Source organism: Lissotriton vulgaris, chromosome 7, assembly GCF_964263255.1.
Source record: "Lissotriton vulgaris chromosome 7, aLisVul1.2, whole genome shotgun sequence".
In the NCBI taxonomy this organism is placed as follows: domain Eukaryota; kingdom Metazoa; phylum Chordata; class Amphibia; order Caudata; family Salamandridae; genus Lissotriton; species Lissotriton vulgaris.
The window spans coordinates 238,362,489-238,390,479 of NC_141695.1; the positions used below are offsets into that span (position 1 = coordinate 238,362,489).

The 27,991-nt window shown below is 45.0% G+C and overlaps 1 protein-coding gene across 1 annotated transcript in view; it reads left to right on the forward strand.

Moving 5' to 3' along the window:
* Positions 1-27,991, forward strand: part of LOC147701281 (leucine-rich glioma-inactivated protein 1-like) — a 166,584-nt gene that overhangs the window by 100,114 nt on the left and 38,479 nt on the right. The window contains exon 5 of the mRNA XM_086930015.1: positions 22,914-22,985. Coding sequence (XP_086786141.1) covers positions 22,914-22,985 — 72 coding nt within the window. The remainder of the gene's footprint in view (positions 1-22,913; positions 22,986-27,991) is intronic.

Consider the following 27,991-nt stretch of genomic DNA (forward strand, 5'->3'; position numbering starts at 1 on the left):
CATAAAACAACACCTTTGTGTTAGAAAATGGGTCTCTATTTGGCAGAGATATGACCTTGTCCAAGTAGGTGGAGTTCTGGACTTTTTGGTTCCGTCCAGAGGTGTCAGGGAACAACACCCAAAGACCCCGGAGTTCCACCTGCCTTGGTGCGCAAATGAACAGAAACACGGGCTTCTCGATGGTGGCGTCAAAGACCAAAGGTTTATTACTGCAGGGACACAGAAGTCACAGAATCTACACACGGGCAGAGACTAGGAGCCTGTTCGATTTGTACATTGAGGGTTGCTCCTTATATACTAAAAATTGTGCTCCAGGCAAATATTTCACATGTTAGTACATTCCCAAACCTTTGTGTCTTAAACAATAAATATTTGGCGTTATACAGGAACTGTCGATAATATCTGATGCCAAACATCACAAAGAGGGGTTCCCACTAGTCCATCACAATCCCTTGTCAATATTGCATTCAAGAGCCGGACCGCCTCATCGTAAAGTTCGTTACCTCCCCCTAATAAAGGCCCAGAAGGAAGGGAGCAGAGCCAGGTGCAGAAGATAGAAAAGCGGGATAAGAGATGTTTGTGGGTTGTAAATGGGCAAGGCTACCAGCTTCGGCCGCCTAATCATGATCAGGACAATGGACACGAGAACCAGTTCAGGTGGGCTGGCCTCGGGCAGAGGAGGCAGCCTTTGTCGAGTCATGCAGCTTCAGCGTGATCTGGCTTAAGGTGTACGTGTCATCAAAGAGGTGAATCTCCGGCTAAGGCTACGTGTCCTTAATCGAAATGAAGTGATCAGAGGTTATTGCATATGTGAGGGCAAGAAACACAAAATGGCTGCCATGATCTAAGATGGATGCCATGGGTAGATCGGAAATGTGTTCATAACAGGAGTGCTCTTGCTCGTAGCGTAGCGAAAACACCAGGATATGCTAAATGGACCATTTGCGGTTCGCTGATACCAGTATTATGTATTTCCGACAATATTGAAAACACGGGTTCAAATCGTCACGGAACCTCAGACCCTCCTTTTGCCCTTACATAGGCAATTAATCAGTCTATATCAGAATCTAATTCTATGCTCATTAGGTCAGTGACATGCTGTTGTATCATCATCCTTTCTCGTGCCTTTTCTCCAAACGCAGGTGGTTTTCTGTAACAAGTTGCAGCACAAAGACTACACAGAGCTGGACCACACTGGATAATCAGGCAACATGAGAATAGGAATACTAGGATGACACCAATGACCATAAGAACCTTCCATCCCCACGCTGAAATCAGAGTCCAAACCCACTCCATAAAGGACCAGTTTCCCTCGTCTACGTGTATAGAGTCGGAAATCTTATGTAGCTTAGAGATCGCCTCATAGACTGTTGGAGCATTATTAGGAATAAAGACACAGCAGCTCGATTGGATCATTCTGCATACCCCACCTCGGTCTGCAAGGATAACGTCTAAAACCATACGGTTTTGCAACGTCATGAGTCTGTCCGCCTGAAGCTCAGCTGTCAAATTGCTAAGGGCACCAGCAGTTTCGGCAATAGTAGATTCAACTACCCGTGTTAGCTGACGTATGTTTCTACTATTGGCCATAGGCCCCCAGAACGGAAGGAAGCCTTTGAAGAAGTCTCCAGCTTCCTGACCAGCAGTATCTTCTTTGCTGAAGACACCTCTCGCTATTCTGGTTCTGTGGTAATCAGATGAAGCAGTGTATGTTGGAGGCAACAATCGAGCAATGTAGCATGAACCTGCAAAGTCGGCAGGCAACCATGTATATGCTCGGTCTTGACAGATGAAATAGGTACCCCTAGCAGTAAGGAAGGCAGGGGAAGAGTTAGCCGGAAACACATAAGTCTCAACGCACTCACTCCTCCCTAGCTGAGCTCTCGGATTTCTCCCATTACCTTGCAAACAGACCTGACCTCGGTGAGGTACGACCCAGATTGGAGTTGAGCTTTTACGCTTGCTTTCTCCTAAACTAAGGCGATACTCTGAAGTGTTCCAACTTAGATACACTCGCAATTCGTCTCTAGGGTATGATGGAGTATTATTGACATCCTTGATCATGTCAATAATTCCCTGGACTAAAGCTTTGTTGGCAGAGTTATATCTAGTGGAACGTGGTGGACGTGGAGGATAGGTCTCAAGGGCATAAGCAAAGATGGTTTGAAGGGCCTGAAATGATCCATTGTAGCTGAAAGGCAAAACCAGATAGGGAATACCTTTATCCATAGTGTGGGGTATCAAGCCACACACCCAGCAGTCTGTAGTGTTAACTACCAGTTGGTGTTGGTGCAAGAGCTGTACAAAAGTGTTGTTAATGAACTCTGAACGTCGGGCTTGCTCATGTTCAGGAAACGGGTGAAAAGAGTGTATAGAAGAAACAGTAGAAGTAGCAGGATCAAGGGGAGGTACTGTAGTAATTGGCACAAAAATCAAATTTATACTAAAGACGATTCCACCCACCAATGTTGCTAAGATAACCAAAAATGTAACAGCACATTGCATCAAAAAGCATTTGCTACGAAGAATTCTATAAAGTCTGTTTCTGCGAACATAGATCACATTTTCTCGTTGCAGCGCAGGAAGCTCCATCTTCTACAATCCGCTCGCGACCACTGATGATGTGTACGTAGATGAAAATGCCTCTGTCAGCCCTGGGAGTTCCCAGAACCAACAGAAAGATCGACCTTGTGTCAGACCCCTGCAAATTCAAACTAGGCACACAGCCACGGCCCTACGGCTACCCAGACGGCAAGGCAATTAAAAACAATAAACAATAGCAAACTTCCTGGCTGAAGGCAAATGTTCAATATATCAAAATCACAATATGCAGTTGCCTGCTTTATTTGTCCATGTTTCGTTTTCTCAGATTGTATCTCTGTTTCGCAGGTATTGTCTGATCGGAAAATAGTGTATCACTAGCAGCTGTTGTAGTGTTTAGGTTCGCAGATAGCAAAGTTTCTTCTGATGCTGGAGACAAATGTTCAGTGTTCAAAGGAGTCTTTTCAGGAGGAGAGTCAGATTTTGGAGTATCAGTAATCAATTCGGCATCGCTGAAAGGAATGAACTTCGGTGTGCTGTCAGTTTCGGAGGCACCAATTCCCTTTTTCACCCAGTTGTCGTAAGGTAGTGGCAAGGGTACACGCTTTACATGTGACGCGTGTACCCAGTGTTTGCGTCCAGCCACACGAACTGCTGTCCTTGTTGTCAGTAGGACCTGGAAGGGGCCGACGTAGCGGGGCTGAAGATTCTTTGTCCTCGCAAAATTTCTGACCACCACTTGGTCGCCGGGTTTCAGTTGATGCCCTGGACTCTCCGGAGGCTTTGGCAAAGCATCAAAAACCTGTTGATGAATAAGACTCAATTTAGCAGTCAAGTCGTAAAGGTAGTCTATCAACATTGGGTATTCTATACAGTTAAATTTCTTAGGCCTTGGCACACCCCAGATATTTGCTGGGCGGCCAAAGACTATCTCGTAGGGACTAAGCCCTACTCTAGAATGTACAGTTGCTCTCGTTGATAACAACGCCAAAGGAAGTGCGTCTGGCCAAGCTAAACCTGTGGATGCTTGTATTTTAGCTATCTTCAACTTGAGGGTACCATTATAACCCTCCACTAAACCAGCAGACTGAGGATGGTTTGCACTGTGAAATTTTTGTTTCAGCCCTAGGCCTGCACACACACTCTGCATAACTTTCCCTATAAACTCACTTCCGTTATCTGACCATACAATCCGTGGCATGCCGTACCTAGGGAAATATTCTTTGAGAAGAATTTTGGCAGTTGATAAGGCAGTATTGTCCTTCAGCGGGTATGCTTCTATCCACCTGGAAAAAGCACAAACTACCACCAGGACATACTTCAAATTATTACAGCGATCCATGTGAATGAAGTCTAACTGAATCACTTCAAAGGGGCAGGAAGGAGGAGCGAAGTGACCAGCTGGAGTTGGAGTTCCCTTGCCAGGATTATGCATCAGGCATACCATACAGTTTTTCACCACTCTCTCTGCACACTTACTGATCCCATCATTCTTCCAGACCGGAGCCAACATCTTACAGATACCTTTAGAACTTATATGCGCCACTCCATGTGCCATTGTCACCACTGCAAGCACATACGCATCAGGCAACATCCAACGTTGCTGTTCTGTCAAATCAATCCAACACCCATTCGAGTCCAGCTTGCCCATACTCTCTCTCCATACACGTTTCTCTTCCTCAGTTGCTTCTTTCTGAATCTCTTTCACACTTTCCATTGTATCCTCACACATTCCAGACTCAGCGATCCATCTTGCAGACGTTGCAACATACATTCTGCTCATCGCGTCTCTAGCTGTCTGTTTAGCAATTTCGTCAGCAAAAGCATTTCCACGTCCAACATCATCCGTGATTGCTTTATGAGCACTGCACTTCACAATCGCAACTTCAGTCGGCAAGGTTAGAGATTCCAACAAGTCGTTAACTAGCTGACCATGTTGAATCTTAGTCCCATGGGACGTAATGAAACCTCTTTCTCTCCACAAGCGGCCAAAACTATGGGCCACGCCAAATGCGTACTGACTATCTGTAAAAACATTCACTCTCTTTCCCTCAGCTAAAACACATGCTCTCGTTAGAGCTATTAATTCTGCAGCTTGGGCAGAATTCTGACTCACTCTTGCAGTCTCCACAATCGTTTCCAAAGTCGTTACTGCATAAGCAGCAGTCACATCACCATTCTCCAATTTAAAACATGACCCGTCCACATACAGCGTACCATCCGGATCTGATAATGGAGTATCCCTCAAATCAATGCGTCCTTTTGTCTCTTCCTCCGTTTTAAAGCAGCAGTCATGTGGCTCAGAATCACTCGACTCTTGATCAGTCGGCAACAACGTTGCTGGATTCAATACATTACATCTTTTGATCTGAATATGACTCGCTAGTAGTGTCAGCTCGTAACCAGATAATCTCGCACTAGTAAGGTGTTGTGTCTTTGTTCGGTTCATGAGTGTATCCACTGCATGAGGAACCATGACCACTAGCATGTTGTTCATCACCAAACCAGCAGATTGTCGAATGGAAGCTGCAGCTGCCGCTGTAGCTCTCAAACAACTAGGTAACGCTCTGGCTACCGGATCTAATGTTGATGAGAAATACGCACAAGGGCGTTGTTTATCACCAAACTTCTGTGTCAGAACACTCAACGCGCAACCTTCTCTCTCGTGAACGTAGAGCGTGAATGGCTTACTGTAATCGGGTGTACCCAATACAGGAGCTGAACACAAGGCTTTTCGTAATTCAGTAAAACTCTCTTGACATTCATCAGACCATGGCACCGGACTCGGAACATTTTTCCCAGTCAAAGCTACCAATGGTTTCGCTAAAAGAGAAAAATTTGGAATCCACTGCCTACAGTAGGAGGTAATACCTAAAAAGGCACGTACTTCCCTCTGTGTGCGTGGAACACTCATTTGCGTAATTGCTTTTATTCTCTCTGGGGTCAACTTCCTTCCCTCCTTTGACAAGAGATGACCTAGGTAGGTCACTTCTTGGCAGCAGTATTGCATCTTGGAAGGTGACACCTTGTGATTCAAGCTAGACAAATGATGCAATAACGATACCGTAGCTGCTTTGCAAGTGTCCTTGTCATCCGCAGCCACTAAAAGATCATCTACGTACTGTACTAGGGCAGAACCTGGAGGAAGGACAAAAGAATCTAACTGACTTTTTAATGCTTGACTGTAAATAGATGGACTCTCACAGTAGCCTTGTGGAGCGCGTTTAAATCTGAAACTTCGACCTCCTAGACAGAAGCCAAAAATATCTCTGCTTTCCTCGGCTATCGGAATGCTGAAAAAGGCATTCTTTAAGTCGATGACTGAGAACCAAGTAGCTGTAGCAGGAATTAACGTTAACAAGGCAGTAATGTCTGGAACCACAGGAAACTGAGGAACCACAATCTTATTGACTTCTCTAAGGTCTATGACAAACCTATACACTGGAGGCTTCGTAGGATCAGTTCGTTTCAGAATCGGCAATACAGGACTATTACAAACATTTCCTCGTGTTTCTTCAACTACACCCTTCTTAATCAAATCTTGCACAATCAATAAAAGTGCACGCTCTCCTTCACTGGATATTTTATATTGAGGAATTCTTGGAAATTTTACATTTTCTTTCAAAGTAACTACATACGGTGGTATTTCTAAAAGGCCTACATCATTAGGACCAGTCGCCCAAAGAGAATCAGGGAGTGAACGTAGCTCTGGCGGGAGTGCGTCCATTGACAAGTACATCGGAGAAGTGATTCTTTTACCCAAAGTAAGCTGTACCCCTTCCGGAGAACAGTACAATGTCGCATATAGTCGTTTTAACAAATCTAAACCAAGCAGATTTTCATTACAACCTGTCGTCAAAATCAAGGGTGCTTTCAATTGACACGGTCCAACAGAAATAGACAAAGGACCGGATATCGGGTTGTAAACAGGGGCGCCTGAAAAACCTACGGAAACATTTGTAGAGCCAGACAAAGGTGCGCCAGGGAGTTTCGCATGAATGATAGAACTTTTTGCAGCACCAGTATCCAACAGAAACGGTTCGACTACACCTGATGTTGCTACTGCGACATAAGGCCCACTCTGATCCACTGGAACTGATACTACTCCCTCTCTCTGTCTATGGCTGTCCTAGTACCCATTTTGTTGAAATCCCTCATCAACTTCACAATAATCTTCAACTAGATATTGCTGAGATCTATTCTGTTGAGCTGACTGTCCATTTCGTTGATCAAAATGATTGGAGGGACGATCATTCGTTTGTGGAGGCATAGCACCTCGCCCTCGACCTCTAGAATTCTGCACAAAACCACCACGACCTCTCTGAGCTGCTGCAGCATTATTTTGCGCTAAGATCGGACATTCATTCTTGTAGTGACCCTCTTTCTTACAGTACGCGCACTGATTCCACTGGTATTGAGGCCTGGTTGAACTATAATCTGTCCTTTGATACGAATTCTGCTGCATATTAGTCTGATTCGTGCGAGGCGGATACGTCTGCTGCAAAAGAACCTTAGTTTTTAAATCTTTCGTTTTCTTTTCTGATTTCTCCTTTTCTTCTTTATCCCTATTTTCGTAGTACTGTGCAGTCGCAAGTATTTGCGCAGTTGTGGAAACAGCCCACGCACTCTCTGAATCTTTTAATTTATTACATAATTCAGGTAACAAATTATGCACAAATTTATCGACAAACAGTCTCTGTCCTCCTTCTGTGCTCATATCCTGACCACTATGATCTACAAAAGTCTCTTCGAACCTCGTGAAGAAGTCGGAGACACTTTCGTCTTTCTTCTGCTTGCATGCGGATAATTTATCCCAATTGACACGCAACGCAGGCATCAGAGTCTTCATTAAGTCAATTATTCTACCTGGAAGATTAGCAATTAGGGGTTCGGGTTTTGCACCACCCGTTTGCTGACCATCCGCTGCAGTGATAGCTGCCCAATCACCACCTAAGGCTGCTTGATGATCCTCCCTACGAATTTTAGCCCACACTGGTTGTGGAACTACATTACCAAATAACATGTCGATGTCCGCTAAGTTCATTATACAAGCCTCAACTGTCTGTGTCAATTCCTTGTAATATCCAGCAGGATTCTTACGCGGATCTGGCAAGGCCTGTTTCACTGCTAGCACTTCAGCTCGCTTCCATGGAATGTGTATCCACACTCGTTGGAACTGTGCTGGAGCAGCTGCAATACCTGCATTATCATCACGTTGTATTGCTTCGCGCCAGATTGGAGGAACCTCCCTCATAGGATATTGGCGACTTAGCTTCATTTTACCTTTCTCTAAATCTCTCGGCGAACGAAGAGATGGATCATTCCTAAAACTTAAAATAAGTTCCATCGCTTCTTCGATATTGTCACCCACTATCATTCCTGCAGCAAACTCTTTTTGCACCTTAATTAAATCTTCCAAGTCTGATTCGACATCATCTTCCTCTATTTCCTCACGTAACAACGAGCACATCTCATCGAAGACGTACCGTTGCGTCGGTTCTTTCCACTGCATAAACGTATCTAGTACATCTCTCGTACTATATCTTCTAACTTTCGTAATCCATCTGAGAGCCGTGGAATCTAAAATTCCCCGTTCTTCAGTACTTGGTAGCTGACTACGTCTCTGGACAGAATCAGGAGTGGGAGTCTTAATTAAAGATTTATATAAAGGAGACAGTATACTAGCAACAGAATCAGTTATTTTCCGACGTACAGAAAGTGGAGTTAACACACTCGCAGATGTAGAGAACGCAGTAGAGGTAGGAACAGATGACGAAGCAGTAGGAGTATCGATGAAAATAGTTTGTGAAGTAGTAGGTGTAAGCGAGACAGATACAGGTATAGAAGTCGGCAACCCAGGAAGAGGAGGAGCCGTAGGAACATTCACATTAACCACAGGAGGTACAGGAACTTGATTCTGAGGAACAGGAGCAGGAATGCCAGGTTGTCCAGCAACTGGCAATTGAACATTTGGCACAGGCGGAACCGTAGCACCTTGTGCATACGGTGGAGGTGACCGTAACAGATAAGACAACAGGGGATCATTTTCGGGATCCTCTAGTATCTTAGCTGTTTTCGATGGCAAAGCAGGATAGCATTTGTCAATCGCTAAATTACGCTCTCTAATGGCCACCTCAATAGCCTTCTCACACTCATTATCTTGCAACTGTTTAGTTGCTTGCTCCAGAGTTAACTCTTCTTGCTCTTTCTGTTCTTTCTTCAACCTTTTCATTTCTCTCTGTTTAGATTCTTTTCGCCAGTAACGGAAAGAATCAAACATTGCCGGCCGGGCTTTCTTCTTAAACAGTTTCGCTTCTAAATTGTCAAGAATCTCTTGTTCAAAACTACCATGTAGTGGCCAACTGAGGACACCATCCTTCGCAGTATAGCGGACCCATACCTCGTTATAGGATATAGGACCCACACCAAATTTGCAATATAAGTCATAAAGGGGAGTCCCAATCGGAGGAACCAGACAGGAATCCTCCAATCGTGAGTCACGGTTGCAACCAAAACAAGACAACATTTTCCGACTTACCATTTTCAGTCCGGAACACAAAACAAACAAAACACGGAACAAATATGTGCACTCGAACCAAGAACTTAGGCCTACCAAAACCAAACTAATGTATCGATACCCAAACTGAACCAAATAGATTATCGTAACCAGAACAACTAGTGATAATCTTTACAAAACCAAACCAAACCAAGAACCGATCAAGGATTTTTAACAACCCTCACAAAGTAACCAGCTAGTTATCACTAAATACTTAACTGAGGCACTGAAGACGTCACCAAGGAGAAACCCGTCACGTTTCGCTGTACTAAGGGCTGCACCTCGGGTCCAAGACAGGGCGACGGTCAAGGCAACGGCCCACTGCAGCCGTCCTGAACGGGAACCCTCGTGGAAGAGAACGTCAGGGCCACTTTTGCGATATGCCGGGATCGATGAAGTGGGGCGCCTCCCTCAGGAATCTTCACACGAAGCTTCTCGAACTCTTCAGGCTTTTGGACCGGTACCGAATGACGTTGCCCAACGTTGGGCGCCAATTGGAGTTCTGGACTTTTTGGTTCCGTCCAGAGGTGTCAGGGAACAACACCCAAAGACCCCGGAGTTCCACCTGCCTTGGTGCGCAAATGAACAGAAACACGGGCTTCTCGATGGTGGCGTCAAAGACCAAAGGTTTATTACTGCAGGGACACAGAAGTCACAGAATCTACACACGGGCAGAGACTAGGAGCCTGTTCGATTTGTACATTGAAGGTTGCTCCTTATATACTAAAAATTGTGCTCCAGGCAAATATTTCACATGTTAGTACATTCCCAAACCTTTGTGTCTTAAACAATAAATATTTGGCGTTATACAGGAACTGTCGATAATATCTGATGCCAAACATCACAAAGAGGGGTTCCCACTAGTCCATCACAATCCCTTGTCAATATTGCATTCAAGAGCCGGACCGCCTCATCGTAAAGTTCGTTACCTCCCCCTAATAAAGGCCCAGAAGGAAGGGAGCAGAGCCAGGTGCAGAAGATAGAAAAGCGGGATAAGAGATGTTTGTGGGTTGTAAATGGGCAAGGCTACCAGCTTCGGCCGCCTAATCATGATCAGGACAATGGACACGAGAACCAGTTCAGGTGGGCTGGCCTCGGGCAGAGGAGGCAGCCTTTGTCGAGTCATGCAGCTTCAGCGTGATCTGGCTTAAGGTGTACGTGTCATCAAAGAGGTGAATCTCCGGCTAAGGCTACGTGTCCTTAATCGAAATGAAGTGATCAGAGGTTATTGCATATGTGAGGGCAAGAAACACAAAATGGCTGCCATGATCTAAGATGGATGCCATGGGTAGATCGGAAATGTGTTCATAACAGGAGTGCTCTTGCTCATAGCGTAGCGAAAACACCAGGATATGCTAAATGGACCATTTGCGGTTCGCTGATACCAGTATTATGTATTTCCGACAATATTGAAAACACGGGTTCAAATCGTCACGGAACCTCAGAGGGACCACAATCCTATACAGGGTATGTCAGATATTCACTAAAAGATTACCTGTGCTCACCCTCTTGTAGCTTGGCACAGAGCAGTCAGGCTAATCTAAAGAGGCAATGTGTAAAGCATTTGTGTAACACAACCCAAAGTAACACAATGAAAACACTACAAAAAGACTCTACACTGGGTAAGAAAAATAGACAATAATTTTATGAATAGAAGAAGACCTAAACAACAAAACCGAATTATGAATTTTTAAAGAACATCCAGAATATAGTGCTTAGAGTCTTAAAGTGCCAACGGGGATATCTGGTTGTGCTTCACCCGGCTAAATCCAAAAGTTCAGGTCAACCGCGATGGAGCTTGGATCGGATTCAGGCACCAGCCTAGGCCCGCTGAAACAGTAAATTTGGTTGGGGGCTGCGTCGACATCAAGGACGAGATGCAAGGAGCAGGGAGGTGATACGTTGGCTCTGATCCATAGGATTTGTATGCAATGCATCGCTATCGAGCCAAACACTCAGGGATGCACTGACATCAAGCAGCACTGAAGATAGGGGATGCGTTGTCGTTGGGTGAAATGCGCCTCTTCCGATTGGCGTAACGGAGGCGATGAAGGGATTCTAATAGTTGTAGTACAGAAAACCCACTTCCAAGGGATCTGGACTGGCACCACTTGATAGGACAGGACTCACAGATGGCTGAGTTCACTTGCTGTTGCAGGAAATCTTTGATGTCCTTGGACTTCAGAACAGGGGGTAAACCAGCATGCACTTGGAGTCACTGTGGGTTCAAGTGAGATGGTTCTAGTCCTTAACTGAGCAGGGCAGAGGGTAGCAGTCAGCAGGTCAGCAGTTCATCAGAGTGGCAGTCCTTGTAGCAGCACAGCAGTCCTTCCTCCTGATTTCTTCACAGGTCCAGTAGCGTCTGTTTTGGAGGGGTCAGCGATCCAGTACTTAAACCCAGTAGTGCCTTTGAAGTGGGGGCAACTTTAAATAAGGGTCTTTGATATGAACAGAAATCCTTTCTTCCCAGTCCTGGCTCCATATTTTCTAGAGGGGGTAATCAGCACTTTGTGAGGGGACAGGACCTTGCCTATTCAGATGTAAGTGTCAGCTCCTCCCTCACATCCTGCCCAGGCTAAGCCATCAGTAGGCAGATAGACATGCAGACACACTTAACCTTATTGTGTTTGTGACTGTCTAGAGGTAATGCACAAAGTAAAGTTGTCACCCACCCCAGACATGTATTAGAGACAGGCTGCAGGCACACAGAGCGATAAGAGCAGAGAAATGTCCACTTTAAAAAAGTGGCATTTCTGAAATCCAAATTTACCAGTAAAGAGGATTTATTCTTACTATTCCAAAGATATAAACATGATAAAGCTACTCTTTCCTAGTCAGGAATTACAGCTCAAAAGTGTAATAAGGAATTCCCAATGTTAACCTATGAGAGGAGTAAGCCTCACAGTAGAGAAAAAAGAATTTAGGTGTTTTTCACTTCCATGACATGCAAAACGTAAAAGTACATGTTCTACCTTTTACTTACACAGCACCCTGCCCTATGGGCTACCTAGGGCTTACCAGAGGGGTGACTTAGGTGTAACAGAAGGGGAGTTTAAGGCTTGACAACAAGTTTTAAATGCCACATAGAAGTGGCTGTAAAACTGCACACATAAGGTCCGCAGGGGCAGGCCGCAGACAGGTTTAAAGAGCTCCTTGTGTGGGTGACATAATCAGTGCCGCAGGCCCACTAGTAGCATTTAATTTACAGGTCTTGGGAACTGGTAGTGCACACTACTAGGGATGTATATTCAAAACAGACAAGACAGCAGTGCTGAACTTCAGGAACAACACCTCCCAACGGAACAACGTCTGGTGGTCCCCCCACCAAGGACCCTTACCCACTCCAACCGACCACACCAGCAACCTCAGCATCATCCTCGACATCAAATTCACCATGAAAAACAGATTTCCACCTGAGACCTTATTCTACTATGCATGCTCTGCAAGATATTCAAGTAGCTCCCCACCAACAGCATACCGTCACCCAGGCCCTCCTCACCATCCGACTGAACTACGGCAACACACTCTACCCTCTCAGCTCATGAAGAGATAGCAAACCATCATAAATTCAGTGGCTGGATATCCTAGACTTCCCCAAGTGGTTTCATATCACCTCCCATTGCATGAAGCTGCACTGGCTGCCCTTTCAGAAGAGATGTCAGTTCAAATTGTTCATCCACTTCTTCAAATTCCAACACAACCAAAGACCAGCATACATCAACCACCACCTGATCTTCCACCTTTCCCCAAACACCTGCGCTTTGCCTCCCTCTGCCAGTCAACACTGAGAGGAGTGCAAATTGTGGACTGCATGTGCCATTATGCAAAGGAGCAAACCTTTCTGGGATGTGATGCAGCGTCTAGCCACAACTTTTCCCTGTCCAAACTGATTTTCATCACCTCCTCTACCATTTATCCTACATTCCTAATTTCTGTTTTGTAAAAAATGCATTCTGTCTCATTGAGAACACTTCGTCCGGCCCGGGCCATTGGTTCCAGCCAGTGCCAGAGAGTACGGCTTGAGCCGGAGAGTACGGTTGGAGCAAGAGATTCCAGGCCGACTGCAGAAGTAAAGATACAACTTGTAAATTACCTCTGTGAATACCACAAGTCGTAAAGTTCGACTTTTGTCCAAGATGGCCTTTGTGAGTCAGGCCCTGTCTATTAAAATAAATATTCCACAACAATTAGTGCTCCATTATTCTTTTTAACTCAGAATACGTTAGTAAACATTTTATAATTTGTGAATCATGTCCATTGTGAGCCGCTCCAGTCTCCTTCTCTTTTCCCTCCACCTATCAATCTCACTATCACATACCCCCAGGGGTGAACAGCCTTTACAACGAAACTTTTACCACGCAGTGCCTTTACAACGCGGTATTTACAACGCAAACCATTACAACGCATTGCGCTGGGGGGCGCTCTAGGATAGGGAATAAGTTTAATTTACTATCCAACACCTTCCCTAGTGTCCACGGGGACTGGTGTTGGAATAGTAAATTTAAACTTTTCACTATCCAGCACCTCTAAGCGCTATGCGTTGTAAAGGTTTGCGATGTTAAAACCGCGTTGTAAAGGCATGCGTGGTAAAAGCATGCGTTGTACTGTCATACATCCAACCCCAGGTATCACTGTGCCTTATCTCCGGAGAAAGTTTCAGTTGACTAATTACAAATGGTTATGACTTTATTTATTTGCTGGAGGTTTTGGCATTTGTCTTTTTTGACATTTAGGGCCATGTGTATCAAGATACCCATTTGCGATTCTCAAATAGCGATTTTTAAGGAATCGCTATTTGAGAATCGCAAATGGGTATGTATGTACAAAAGCGCAATTTTTTTGCGATTCCTTAGAATTCCCTAATTGCGATTAGCAAATTACGAATCGCAATAAAGGAATACATCCCCATTCATTTCTATGGGCCAGGAGGCCCATAGGAATGAATGGGAAATAATTCTCAATTTGCGATTCGCAATTTGCGAATCGCAAATTGAGAATAATTTCAAGGGTGCAGGGGTGTCCAAAGGACACCCTGTTGCACCCCTGAAATATGCATGGGTGCACATGTGGCACACACACATGCCCTAAGGGCATGTATGTGCATCACATGGCACTTTAAAAAATACAAAAATGTGCATATTTAAAGGAATTCGCATCTTACCACCAACTGGAAGTTGGTGGTAATTTGCGATTCCTTAAGGCCAAATTGCGATTTTTTTTGGCTTCTTACATTGCATTTAAGGAATCGCAAAATTTACGATTCCTTAAATGCAATCGCAAAATAAGGAATCGCAAATTTTGCGATTCCTTATTTTTAAAGCACATTTCCTTCATACATACCATTTGTCCAAATTGCATTTGCAAACGCCGAAATTCGCAGAACTTCAGCGTTTGCGAAGTCAATTTGGCTTGATACATATGGCCCTTAATCTGTTGATATGCAGAGAATACCAGTAGAATGTAGTTGCCTCTTAATAATAATAATCCTGTATTTGTAAAGCGCACAGCTACTTGTAAGATTTCCCGGCACTGGGGGCCGTCGAGATGAATAAGCAAGCTATTGCCCAGAGTCACAAATTGCTGGACAGACCCCTGCCGCCAGGGATCGAACCGTGATCCCCAGCGTCCGGCGTCAGTCGCCCTAGACGCTGCGCCACTCCTGAAGTGCTCTCAATTAATCTGTTCACATTTGATATACCCAGTATAATTTCTTTTATTTTTTACACTACCTATTTATTCAAAACGCATGTACTAAACTGGGTTCAGTAAAAAGCAGTTGTAATTGTTGAACAGGAAATTTCACATATGATTTTCTGCCCAAACTGTGGCTGGTTCCGTGCCACTATTCTCTCTCTCTCACTCCTTTACCTATTATTTAACCCCTGAACTGCTGACTAATTTCCACCCACAGTGCTCAGACATATTTTTGGTGTTTGAGATACTTTGTGCTAACACATAATAACTTCTTTTGCACAAATGGTATCCACACCAAATTTACAGCGTTTTTTCCTAAAATCCTGGGGATTCTAAAGGCACCTGGGGTTTGAAGATTTCCCTCTAAGGCACCAAAAAATATAGCTAAATAGTGGGGTTTTAGGGAAAAGTACAACAAATCTCAGATTCCAGATACTTCTGTCACAGAAATGCGAAGAATATGCATGACTTTAGGCAAAAATTGAGATTAGCACAGCATTGTTGGTAAGAAAATGTCATGGGGTCCATGCAAGACACACCACTCTGAACTCCCCCATCATTTGTTATTGTTCCTCCAGAGTACATCAGACTTGGTTTTGGCAGTACAAGCAGAAACAGGATCCAAGAGTAAAATACAATAACAGTATCAGAATGCTGAACTCATTACTTAGTGGTAGTGAGCCACAAAGATATGCGCAAAAGCATCAACCACTTTATGGTCCATTCACACACCTTTTATGTATGCCATACAAAGCCATTCAGACCACCATCCTCATGTCCAAAACACACAACACTTAAATCAACAAACCTCCACCCTTGAAGGGCCCATTACATTCATACACCCACAGGACTGATTCACAGATCCATTGTCACTCAACCAGTCACAAGTACAGGCTGTCTTTGATACATTTCGGGCTGGGTACAGCTACCCAGTTAGGCCCACTGAACACAGTACCTTAATCCTGGTTACGATGAGATGCGAAGTCCCGCATTGAGGATGTGTCGCGAAGCAGAAGCAATGTGAGGGTTGGGCAGCGGCGGTTCCGACGGGCTGCACTGGGCAAGGCAATGTCCTAGCATGGAGGTGCGTCGCCTCCAATGAAATGCAATGGGTGATGTGACGTCCTTGCATCGGGGAAGTCCACACTGAAGGCGATTTGTCGGTGTCAAGGGCGATGCGTCGAGCAGCAAAGGTGATGAGCCGGTTCTGTGGGCACTTTCGGGCCCACTTCAAGGGTCCACGACTGGGGTGGTACCACTTGGGAGGGCAGGACTCACAGAGCCTCAGAATTTATTTCACTTCTCCAAGTAAAGTGAGAGTCCATGTGTTAGCTCTTGAGTGAGGCACCAGAGAACCTCCATGCTTCCTCAGAAACTGTTTGCCACATAAATTTGTTTTGTGTCCGATTTCCACAAGGAAGCCTGCATTCAGGAAAAGGTGGGAGTAGTCAATTGACAAGTAATTTGCAGTATTGACCTTAAAACCAGCATCTTCAGAGAATGGAGGAATTTGTGGCTGAATAAATTATGAGGTTGTAAAGCGAGCACTCTGCCTGTGCCCGCCGCAGTACCTGCCTGCACTCCGCATTGGTCTGCACGCTCACTTGCTCTCTGTTCTACAGATTGTGCTTGTGATGGGACATCATGACTGCCATGGGCATAGTTCTCACAATCACTGGAAGACAAGTCATTATCGGAAGGGACTCCAACTGGAAAATCATTTCCAGATTCTGCTACATGACCCTCCACCCCAGATGTTGTCTCAGAATCAGACCCTGCCATAAAATTCTCCTCCATTAATCGAATTAGAGCCCAGGAAGGAGTCATCCAATGAGACACCATCCCTGTTTTTTGTCTACAATTTTCTGGCCTTGGCAGAATGAAGAGGTACTCGTAGAAATAAATGCTGCACGTGTGCTATGAACTGAAAGAATGCAATGCAATGCAATGCTGTGAGAGGGACAGTGTAGGAAAGTGTGTTTACAACAAAAACAGTCTCAAAAATGGAAAAAAACAAACACTTATCAGACTTCACCCTGCAAAGTACTTCTCCAAAAAGGCTAACAGAAAAAGAAAAAGATCAACTATTATTTCAAGTTGCCACACACCCAATAAGGCAACAATACATTATGCCCATGTTTTTGCATATTTTCCTGATGCCAGGTAAAAGTTATTTGTGAGAGCAGAATGAGGGTAACACACAATAAAGTTAGCCATGTGCATTATGTGACCTTCTGCTTCCAGTGGCCACAGCATAGGACAATGAGTCAGACGACTTTAGTCACTGATCGCTAATTGTGTCAACCCACTTCAGTCACTGGTCATTAATTGTATCATTCATATTTTACTACCACCTAGTGCAGCATACATCATTGGGCAATGCAGGAGCCCACTCCAGCCACTGAACAGTAATTCAGCCATTCCCAATTTGCTCCCACCAAGTGTAGGGTAGTGAGTTAGCCCAAGTTAGCAATTGATCAGGTATTGTGCCATTCACATTTTACTTTGACCCACCACAATATGCACCATGAGGCAGTGGGTGAACCTACTTCAGCCAGTGGTCCCTTAATAAGCCATTCTACGTTTCCTTCCACCCACCAAAGCACAGGACGATGTATCAGTCCACTTTAGCAATTGGTTAGTTATTGAGCCATTCAGATGCTACTTCCACCTAGTCCAGCAAGTATTGTTAAGGAAATGAGTAAGCCCACTTCAGCCATCATAATTCATGGGGACAATACCCCCCCTCATTTATTTAAACATTTACTCTGATGCCTGGGTCTTCAACCTCCCCTCAGGCCCCAACCAGCCCCACCCTAACCAGGAAAAAGAAATCATCCTGACATACAAAACACAAATCCCTGGTGTTTAGAGGGCGCCCTGCTCAAGGTGTACCTACTATTCACAAGCAGGGATCTGTTTGAAAGAGGCTTCATTGGAAGGGAGAGACTCTCCTTTTTCCAGCAACGCCTCTTCAAATGTTGTGTTGCCCATGGGTGCCAGAAAGACCCAGGAGCACAAGAACAAAACAAGCATTTACAATGCAAAAAAGACTCAGATTCACACAAGACCTATTTATTTTATTTATTTTATTTGACGGATTTGTAGAGCGCATGGCTGCCCGTGAGCGTCCCAGCGCTAAGTGACAAAAGGCTTACTGCGGTGGAGTCTCACAGGAATAGCCAGGTTTTGAGTGCTCTACGGAATGAGAGCAGGTTGGGTTGAGCTCTGATATCAGGGGGAAGGGTGTTCCAGAGTTTGGATGAGTTGTATGAGAACAAACGACCGCCTGAACGAGCTTTCCTGATTCTGGGTATGGAGGCCAGGTTGCAATTGGAGGAGCGGAGGGTTCTAGTAGTGGTATGGGGTGAAATGAGGTTTTGTAGAATTGGGGGGGCCTTTCCGTGCAGAATTTTGTAGGTGGTACAAAGAGCCTTAAACTTAACTCTTTCCTGGACGGGGAGCCAGTGTAGAGCAGTTAAGGCTGGTTTGGCTGAGCAACGGCGGTTTGTTCCTATAAGAATGCGGGCTGCAGCGTTTTGTACTGTTTGCAGTATGGACAGTACTTTTTTGGGTGCCCCCAAGTTCAGTGCATTACCGTAGTCCAGGCGGGACAACACCAGGCCATGAACTAGGAGTTTGCGGGAATGTGCAGGGAGTAGGGGAAGGACTTTTCTTGCTGATCGTAAGAGTCCGTGGCATGTTCCCGCTGTTTTCCTAGCTTGGGCCGAGAAATTGAGGCCCTCATCTAGCCATATGCCCAGGCTTTTAATTTCATGTGTCGGAACAGGGGGGGGACCCATGATGGGTGGCCAAAGGGAAGTGGGGTTGTAGAGAGATTTATTGCCTAGAATCATGATCTCTGTTTTGTCGTTGTTCAGTTTGAGGTGGGAAAGGTTCATCCACTTAGTAATTTCAGTGAGGCAGAGTTGTAGGTTGGGAAGAGAATGATCTTGCTGGTTTAGGGATACCACGAGTTGAGTGTCGTCGGCGTAGGTTAAAAGTTTGATCCCATAAGGGGCGACGACTTTCTCAAGGGGGGACATGTAAACATTAAAAAGGGTCGGACTCAGGGAGGAACCCTGAGGGACCCCACAGCTGATGGCCGTAGGTTTGGACGTGAAGTTCCCGTCTGCCACCTGGAAAGATCTATTCTCCAAGAAGGATCTGAGCCAGGACAGAGCAGTTCCTGTGATACCAAGGTCCCTGAGCCTGTGGACCAGAGTAGAATGATTGACGGTGTCGAAGGCAGCGCTTAGGTCCAGGAGGATCACTGCCACTGATCCTCCTGTATCCATGATTTTCCTTGCCTCCTCGACCACCGCCAAAATTGCAGTTTCTGTGCTCTGGCCTGGTCTAAATCCCGTTTGGCAGGGTTCTAGCAGACCTTTGGTTTCAAGGTGGAAGGATAGGCTGTGGTTGACGTACTTCTCCGCTATTTTACTAATGCCTGGGAGCAGGGAGATCGGCCTGTAGTTGCCCAGTTCAAGTGGGTCCAGGTGCGGTTTTTTAATCAGTGCCGCAGGAGAGTGAGCTGTTGATTAATTTGATCAAGTGGGGGAGAATGGTGGGTGCTACTAATTTTAGGATGTTGAGTGGTGCCGGGTCTGTGGGGGAACCACTTTTGATAGAGTTGAATATGGGCAGGATGGTGTCTGTTGTCAGGGGAGTGAAATCAGACAGCAGGTCAGTTGTAGCTGCACATGGGTGGGTGAGTGGATCGGCAACAGGGGAGGTGGGATGGGTGTCCAGAGTGGGCGGAGGAAGGGAGTTGATAATGTTGCTGATTTTTTGTTTAAAGAATTCTGCAAGTTCGTTGCAGCGAGTAGCTGATGGTTCGATCAGGGGAGGGGGGTCTGGTACTTTAAGAAGTTTTTTTGCTATTTGAAATGTCTCACGCGAAGAGTTGGTGGAGGATCTTATTTTCTCCTCAAAGTAGTTGATTTGGGCAGTTCTACGTGCTTTTTTATATTTGAGGAGGGTTTTTTTATATTCAGTTTTTTTCTCGTTGTCGAAGTCTTTCCTCCAGTCTCTCTCTGATCTCTTACATGCTTTTTTTAGAAGCCGTATTTCACTAGTGAACCAGGGGGAGGGGGCTTTGCCCCGTGGGTTACTAGAGGTTTTTTTAGGGAGAGTTTTGTCCAGAGTGTCTCCTATCCATTTGGCAAACTCTGCATCGGCGCGGACTGGGTTAGTGTGAAGTTCAGGAGGAGAACGTTCAAGCTGGTATTTCCAGTTTTCTATGTCAAGTTTGGACCAGGATCGCGTGGGTTTGTTTGGTTGTGCCATAGGGCGCGGAGTGCGAGGTAGCTGCCAACTAATTGGGACTAGAAAATGGTCGGACCAAGGCACTGGGATGGGGTCCAGGACAGTGAGATCGTTGATGTTAGAAAAAATGGGGTCCAGTAAGTGTCCCTGTGAGTGGGTGGGGAGATGACTAAGTAATTTTAGCTGGAGAGATTCGAAGTCTGCTATCAAGTCGGTGGCAGGTAAATTTGTACGGGCAGTGAGAGCATCTGTTGCGGGGATGATCCCCAGGAACAGAGTGTCGGCATAGAGCAGGTACCTCTTTGTTCAGGTGGAGCAATGTGTCCCTTCCATAGGTGCGCGTCTGGTCGGTAGTGTCTGGCTCTGTGCTCTGCCTAGCGCGGACGAGCGCAGACGAGCTTGCCTTAAGCGCGCCTTCGTCGCGCCATCGTCGCGCCCGCTGCGCTCGTCCGCTGCGCTTCCGGCAGAGACACATGTTTTATGTTCGTTGGAGGGGGCGTGGCCAGCAGAGATGGGCGTGTCTCTAGGCTCCCTCGTTGTCGATAATGGCGACCGCAAGGTAGTAATTTGCCTGTACCAGCGTTAGATCCGCTGTACAGGGAAGTGCAAGGGCGTGCCAGGAATCAAGTGAAGTCATTTTAAAAAACACAGTATCACACAAGTTTTAAAATCCAATGCGCTATCTCGCTCCCGGCTTTCCGCCTCAGGAGCCTCTTGTCAGTGTCGCGCTAGCGTTCAGCGCGCACTATTTATACTTGGTGAGGGGGCGTGGCCAGCAGAGATGGGCATTTCTCTAGGCTCCCTCGTTGTCGATAATGGCGACCGCGAGGTAGTAATTTGCCTGTACCAGCGTTAGATCCGCTGTACAGGGAAGTGCAAGGGCGTGCCAGGAATCAAGTGAAGTTATTTTAAAAAACACAGTATCACACAAGTTTTAAAATCCAATGCGCTATCTCGCTCCCGGCTTTCCGGCTCAGGAGCCTCTTGTCAGTGTCGCGCTAGCGTTCAGCGCGCACTATTTATACTTGGTGAGGGGGCGTGGCCAGCAGAGATGGGCGTGTCTCTAGGCTCCCTCGTTGTCGATAATGGCGACCGCGAGGTAGTAATTTGCCTGTACCAGCGTTAGATCCGCTGTTCAGGGAAGTGCAAGGGCGTGCCAGGAATTGCATTGCAAACGGTAGTCATCACGGACAACGAGAGGGAGGGCGGGAGGAGGCATGGACAACGGGAGTACTGGCGAAGGGAGGGGGAGAAGGCACAGACAATGGGAGTGCAGGCAGGGAGAGGAGGGAGAAGGCATGGACAACAGGAGTGCGGGTGGGGGGGAGAAGGGTGCGAGAAGGCACAGACAACAGGAGTGCGGGCACGGGGAGGGGTGAGCAGGCATGGACAATGAGAGGGAGGGGGAGTAGAGAAGGCAGTAGGAGAACCTCATTAAAGAAAGTAGTGCTCACAGTCTAAGTAACACGTACTATGTAACACTCGAAGTAAAAGGGCTAGTAGCCATTGGAGGATACAAATGATGACATGGCGGTAATAAGGAGGGACTAACAAGTCTATAAATAAATCCGTAGGAAGCATTTAGGAAGGACAAAGACACAGCCAATGAAAAATATGGGCTGAGGAGTAGGCGGGCTTACCTCACATACTGAATTACTGCATATCTTCACCAGAGCAACGCTTGCACACTGACTCTAGGCTTGACCTAAAAATGGGCATTACATTTTCCTTTCCCTGGGGGGTGGGTAGGGGATCATTGCAACCCCTCAGGCTGATCAGCCCACAAGGGAAAAGAAAATTAAAACATTGTATTTGGCCCCTTGGGGGATTGAGCTATCTGGGGGGCACCCCCAAAATTCCAACCACAAATCTTTGCTGTCTAGTGGGATCCCAGCATGTGGATAGTGGTGCTCCTGTGATCCACGAGGAGGGATCTATTAGAAAAAGGCATCGCTGGAGAGGGGAGTCTGTCTCTTTCCTGCAATGCCTCCCTCAAACATTAATGTGGGGGCCAGGTGGAGACATCTCAGCGAATGAGTGTGGAGTTGCACTCACCGCTGCTTGTCGTGCCGTCCGGTGGGATATGTGATGTCAGCCTTCATGCAGAACACTGGGGTCTCTGATGGGCAGGAGAGGAGTTGGGCTCATGGGGAAGTGATTCCAAGGTTGCCCCATCAGGTGCGCACATGGGGGGAGGGTTCCATTGAGGGAATGACACATCGAAGTCCTCCGTATTGTGGAACTTGTGCAGAGGATTTCCGTGGGTCATTCTCTTTATTTAAAAGGTTACATTTCTGTCCTATTTTGCCTGGATGCGTGTACCTTTCCTCTCCTTCACTTTCTGTCATTCATGATGGCCAGTTCCGTGCCAGGACTCCGTTCCGCTCCTTTATGTACCGAGCCTTAGTGCTGCTTTGTAGTCGGTTCTATGCCAGAAGCCTCTACTCTACATCAACCTACTCCACATTGGGACTAGTTTCTTGCACTACTCTCTTATTCCTCTGATTGTGAATGGTTCCAGGTCAGTTCTCTCCCTCTTCATTCTTTCCAATGTAACTTGTCTATATCCATACACCATTCTAATTGGTTCAATACTCTCGGCCTACCTACCTCCGTCACTACGACTTGTTCCATGTCAGGACAACCTAACATCGCCCTACCTTTGCCCTATCTCTACCACCACCATTGTGACTTGTTTGTATCGGTACCCCTTTGCTTTAACCTGATTATCTTGTTTAGGTTTTCCCATATTGATCTGGCTAGTCCCTGTTCATTCCCGCTCCCCTTCAGCTATCTATACCACCCACCCCTTTGGGCTAGCGCCTCTAAAAGTGCCTATCATCTTGTTTTTTAGGAGCTTGGCAAACAACGACCTGGAAACGCTCCCAGTGGACCTGTTCCAAGGCCTCTCAGCACTTGGGCATGTGTAAGTAGCATCATCTCAAATCAGCTTCCTGTGTATACTGTTCACCTTAACAAAGTGTGTTAAAACTGTCATTAAACTATCCTGTGCAGTGATCTGATAAGTAGTCACGGTGCTAACATAGATTTTGTTTTTTGTGCTGAGTTTACCTTTCTATGGGTGTGTGAAATCCCCCAAATGTTTTAGTGAAATGTCATGAAATTACTCCACAATATTATGAAAAGGACCAAATGTGCCATGCGAATAGCTTGTGCGACCTTTTTTTCACATAAGCAGGCGCCTGGCTCAAGCAGAAAATATGTTCTTCCAAGATATTTCCTGCTCGAATGAGCTTCCCATGTGCAAACAAAATGCACAAAACTGCATAATGCAAAATTTGGAGACATTTTAAAAATGTTTTGTAACGTGAAACTCACAAATTATGCGAATTTAATCCTTCAATTTAAATTTCTCCCATGCTAACTTCTTTTGCAATATTTATTTTGCTAAAACTAAGTTCATAATATATCATTAAGACATAAAACAAAGGATTATATTCGGATGTATGCACATATTTATTGTTTCTGAACACCAGACGCGTGAGAACAATCCTCTAGGCATTCATAAACACTTCCTTACAGGGTTCCCACAGGTTGCTCCTTGATTTAGGGATATTTAACTATATTTACCTGCCTCCAGGGCCAGTAGACACAAGAGTAGTTTGGTTATGGATATAATGGCAGTCTATTAGATATGTAGTTTATTGATACTTCATCCTTTGTACATCTTATAGCCTTCTTTAAATGTCATGCCTCTCTTCCCTAATCTCCTTCATTGTATTTCTGCAAACTGCCTGCACCTCCTTTCATAGATCACAACCTCTCCTTCTTTGAAACCATATCCATGTAACAAAAGAATATTACATCTCCACTAGACTATCTGTTCTCACCACCTACCACTTGCATGGACTCACAAAACCCCCACTAATAACCCCACCTAACTCCTATTAATCTAATCTGCCACATAGAAACTGGGTGAAATTCATGGAATCATATTCTTGAGAGCAAACAAATAATTAAAATAACCAAAAATAATCAATAACCAATGGATTAACCACTAATCTTGGGTTTCACAATAGCATGCTACTTACCTGTGGAGCCCTTCAATGCTTCGTCTGGGGTACAAGTGCTATATAAATCCAATTGTAATGCATAGTCACGAATGCCCACATGCATCAAGTGTTTTTGCATTCGCAAGCGGTGCGAATTGCAAAAATTGGCCGCTTGCAAATGGAAAACCCTTTTTTGGGATGCATTAAGGTTTTGGCGTTTTTCGCAATTTAAGAAATCGCAATTTATTTGCGATTTCTTATATTGCGATAGCATTTAAGAAATTACAATTTTGCGATTTCTTAAATGCAATGCATGATTATTTTGAAATTGCGAATTCGCAATTTGGAAGGGGTAAATTAGCATGAAGTTGAACTTCATGCTAATTTACCGAAAACTTTCAAACATGCACTAGTTGCATATTTGAAAGTTTTAATTTACACACACACATGTCCTTGGGTTATATGTGTGTGTAAATTGCACTTACAGTTAAATTTCAGGGGTGCAGGGAGGGGTTCTTTGGACCCCCCCCGCACCCGTGAAATAGCATTCACATTTTGCGAATCGCAATTTGAAATTCGCAAAATGTGAATACCTTCCAATTGATTCCTATGGGCCTCTAGGCCCATAGGAATCAATGTAAAGGGATTCCTTATTTGCGATTCGCAAAATTGGGAATCACAAATAAGGAATAATAAGGAATCACAAATAAAAATGCGAATTTTTAATGCATAGGTATTTGCGATTTCTAAATTGCGATTCTCTAATTTTCGCAATTTAGGAATCGCAAATACCAACAATGATGCATGTGGCCAGAAGTCCCTTCCATTACACATTACATGCAAATATATTCTACCAGAAGCTAGACTTCTAAACCTTCTTCTATTAAAATCCAAAGCTTCATTATCAGTACCCTAAATTATAGATAAATGAATAGTTTGTTGGATGACAAACTCTTCAAATTATTCTACACTTCGATTATACAACATTTTTATTTTTCTGTGATTTTATTTGTTTTCATTCGTGGGAGCCTGCAATCCCTGGATAAAAGCCTAGCTCTCATTTCTGATTTCAGTCAACTTGTATAGCCTCAAGGTGCCTCTAATAAAGAAATGACATTGCCACTCAAATGTAATAACTTACTACAGGCAAGTTCTGACATTTCAATGCCTGCTGCCAGCAGCCAAGGGTAAGTCAGATGACCATAATTAACGCTGCAGTTTCAAAAACCAAATCAAAAAGTAGCTTTTTCTTCTTCTGTTCTGTTTTTCTGTCTGAACAATGGTAAACAGAACTATGTTTCTACACTTCCTAATCTAGAGTACCTTTTTTAATTGTCTTTTATTAACTGATACAAATATCAAAATTATTCTTGGTGTGTTTAATTTTGCGTTAGAGATTTATTCCTTATGTATACAAACATCTAGGGCCCGATGTAGGTAATCCCAGATTACCGATTCTTAAATACCGAATCATACCGATTCGGTATTTAAGAACAGGCAAATGGGATGTAGGTATTTTTACCGAAAAATTTACCGAATCGGTAGGTTTCGGTAATTACCGATTCGGTAATTGGCATTCATTCCTATGGGCCTGGAGACCCATAGGAATGAATGCCAATTACCGAATCGGTATTTACTGATTCGGTAAAAGGGGGAAACATTGAAGGGTGACAGGGTGTGAATTTGACACCCTGTTGCACCCCTCAATTGTGTATGGGTGTACATGTTGCATACATACATGCCCTAAGGGCATGCATATCTGCAACATGGCACTGTTGGAAAAGCAAAAAAAATGCTTTTTCCAAGGTTTTCATTATTTACCACCAACTTGTAGTTGGTGGTAAATAACAAAGCCTAATAGGGGAAAAGCACTGACTTGAGAGCTCCCTACATAGCAAAATCAGTAATTTACCGATTCAGTATTTTAAAGAATCGGTAATTTACCGATTCCGTATTTTAAGGAATCAGTAATTTACCTGTTCCTTAAAATACTGAATCGGTAAATTACCGATTCAGTAAAATGCCCACCTCCATCTCATTTTCCAAATACCGGTCGGTAACGGCCGAAATTCGGTAATTTCGGCCGTTACCGACCGGTATTTGCCTACCTACATCTGGCCCCTATATCTCTTGCCGATGAAAGAGTGATAGGGGTTATGTATTATAGGGAATAAAATACCCCTGCCACACAAAATAAGGATTTTGCGAGTCACCTCATCACCTCAGAGTTCTATGACCCTGTAAAGCTACTCGGCCTCGGGCCTCGTTCCTCTGTATGTTCAGGGAACTCCTCATTGTCTTGCAATATCTTAATAATGTAGGGCAAGGGTATTTTATCTCTATTTAGTTTTTTCTTTTGAAGTATTTGCAAAGTGTTACATTCTGCTGACAAGCCACACTCCCTGAGAGATTTAGGATGAGGCTAGTTAACTCAAGTGTTCAGCACAACGCCAATGGTATACTGAGGTGATGCTGACTTTAGCGGAGTTTTGGGGCTCAATATGATAGGTTAGGTTTTGTTTCTGTGTGGTGTATATTGGTGGCTAACACTGTTCCGGGCAAAGGTATGGGTCACAACATAGAATGTCAGCACTGCATTAGATGTGAGCAATATGTTTTCTCTAGATCGGTCTGTTGCAATGTGTGGGTTATCCTGATGGCTAATGGCTTCAGATGCAATGTGAAAGGATGGAGATGTAGCCTATCGGCCAGAGCTGCTGACTTTGGAACTGGGAAGTGCTTGAGTCTCAGCCTTGGTTCAACATCCTGTGATTCTGGGAAAATCATTTACTCTCCCAGTGCTAAAAATCAAAAGGCCTGATTTAGATCTCGATGGACGGGTCACTTTGTCACAACAATGATGGATATCCTGTCCGCCGAAATATAAATCCCATAGGATATAATGGGATTTATATTTCGGCAGAAGGGATAGCCGTCATTTTTAGGTCTCGCCCTGCTTAGGCTGCGCTTGAGCAGTCTCGTCGGCGAGATCTTATGTCTTAGAGTAGGGCGCTTGAACCCGCCCCTCTTCTCCATTGGCTGGCTTCCTAAATGGCGGCCGGCCATTGGAGGAGAGCTTTGCCTGTCACTCTAAGCCTCGTCCATTTAGGATTGAGGGGCGTGTTTTTTCCTGTCCTTTGTCTCTGTGACGTCATCAGGAAAAAACACGGCCCCCAGTCTGAAAAGGACGGGGCTTAAATGCAAATGCGAGCGCTTGTTCATAAACAGCTTTCTTCGCGCTGCCTGCACTGTTTACAGCACTCTGTAGTACTTTTTATCCAGAACGGAAATTCCTAGCTAATCAAATACCTGCCATCAGTCTAATAATCATGGCTTTCTTATAGTGCTCTGAACTTTCTTATAGTGCTCTGAACACGAGAGCCGTGTGGCAGTAGGAACCACAATCGATATTAGACACACTTGACACGAAAACACATTTTGCGTGGCAAAAACTTGCCTTTATTGCGCACAAAGCAGTCACAGCCGGTTTCAGCAGGTGAGCGAACTCTACTGTCACTGTAAAACAAAAGAAGGTTGTCTCCCCCTAAGCTATTTACAATTCCGGGTAACGGAAAGAAAGCGGTTTTTACCTTTGTTCTCAAGCCAACCAACGACCTAAGCGCCGTCAGGGGGTCACGGCGTGCAGGCAACCAACCACAGACGCACGAACAACTTCACACGAAAGTGTGTCAGAAAGAGATTCGGAATGGCGGACCGTGAAGGACAGGAGAAAGAGAAGTGGACGACTACCGTTATTGTCAGTTCGGGGCTGGAGGTACGTGCCATGCAATGAGTTTGAGGAGGGTCACTCTGGTGCTTTTCTTGCACCGTTCCGTGAGGGTGTGTCTCTGTTTCTTTGCTGCTGCCAAGAAGACGGCACAATCCTTAGGAACTCTGTGCAGGCACTGACGTGTTTAGC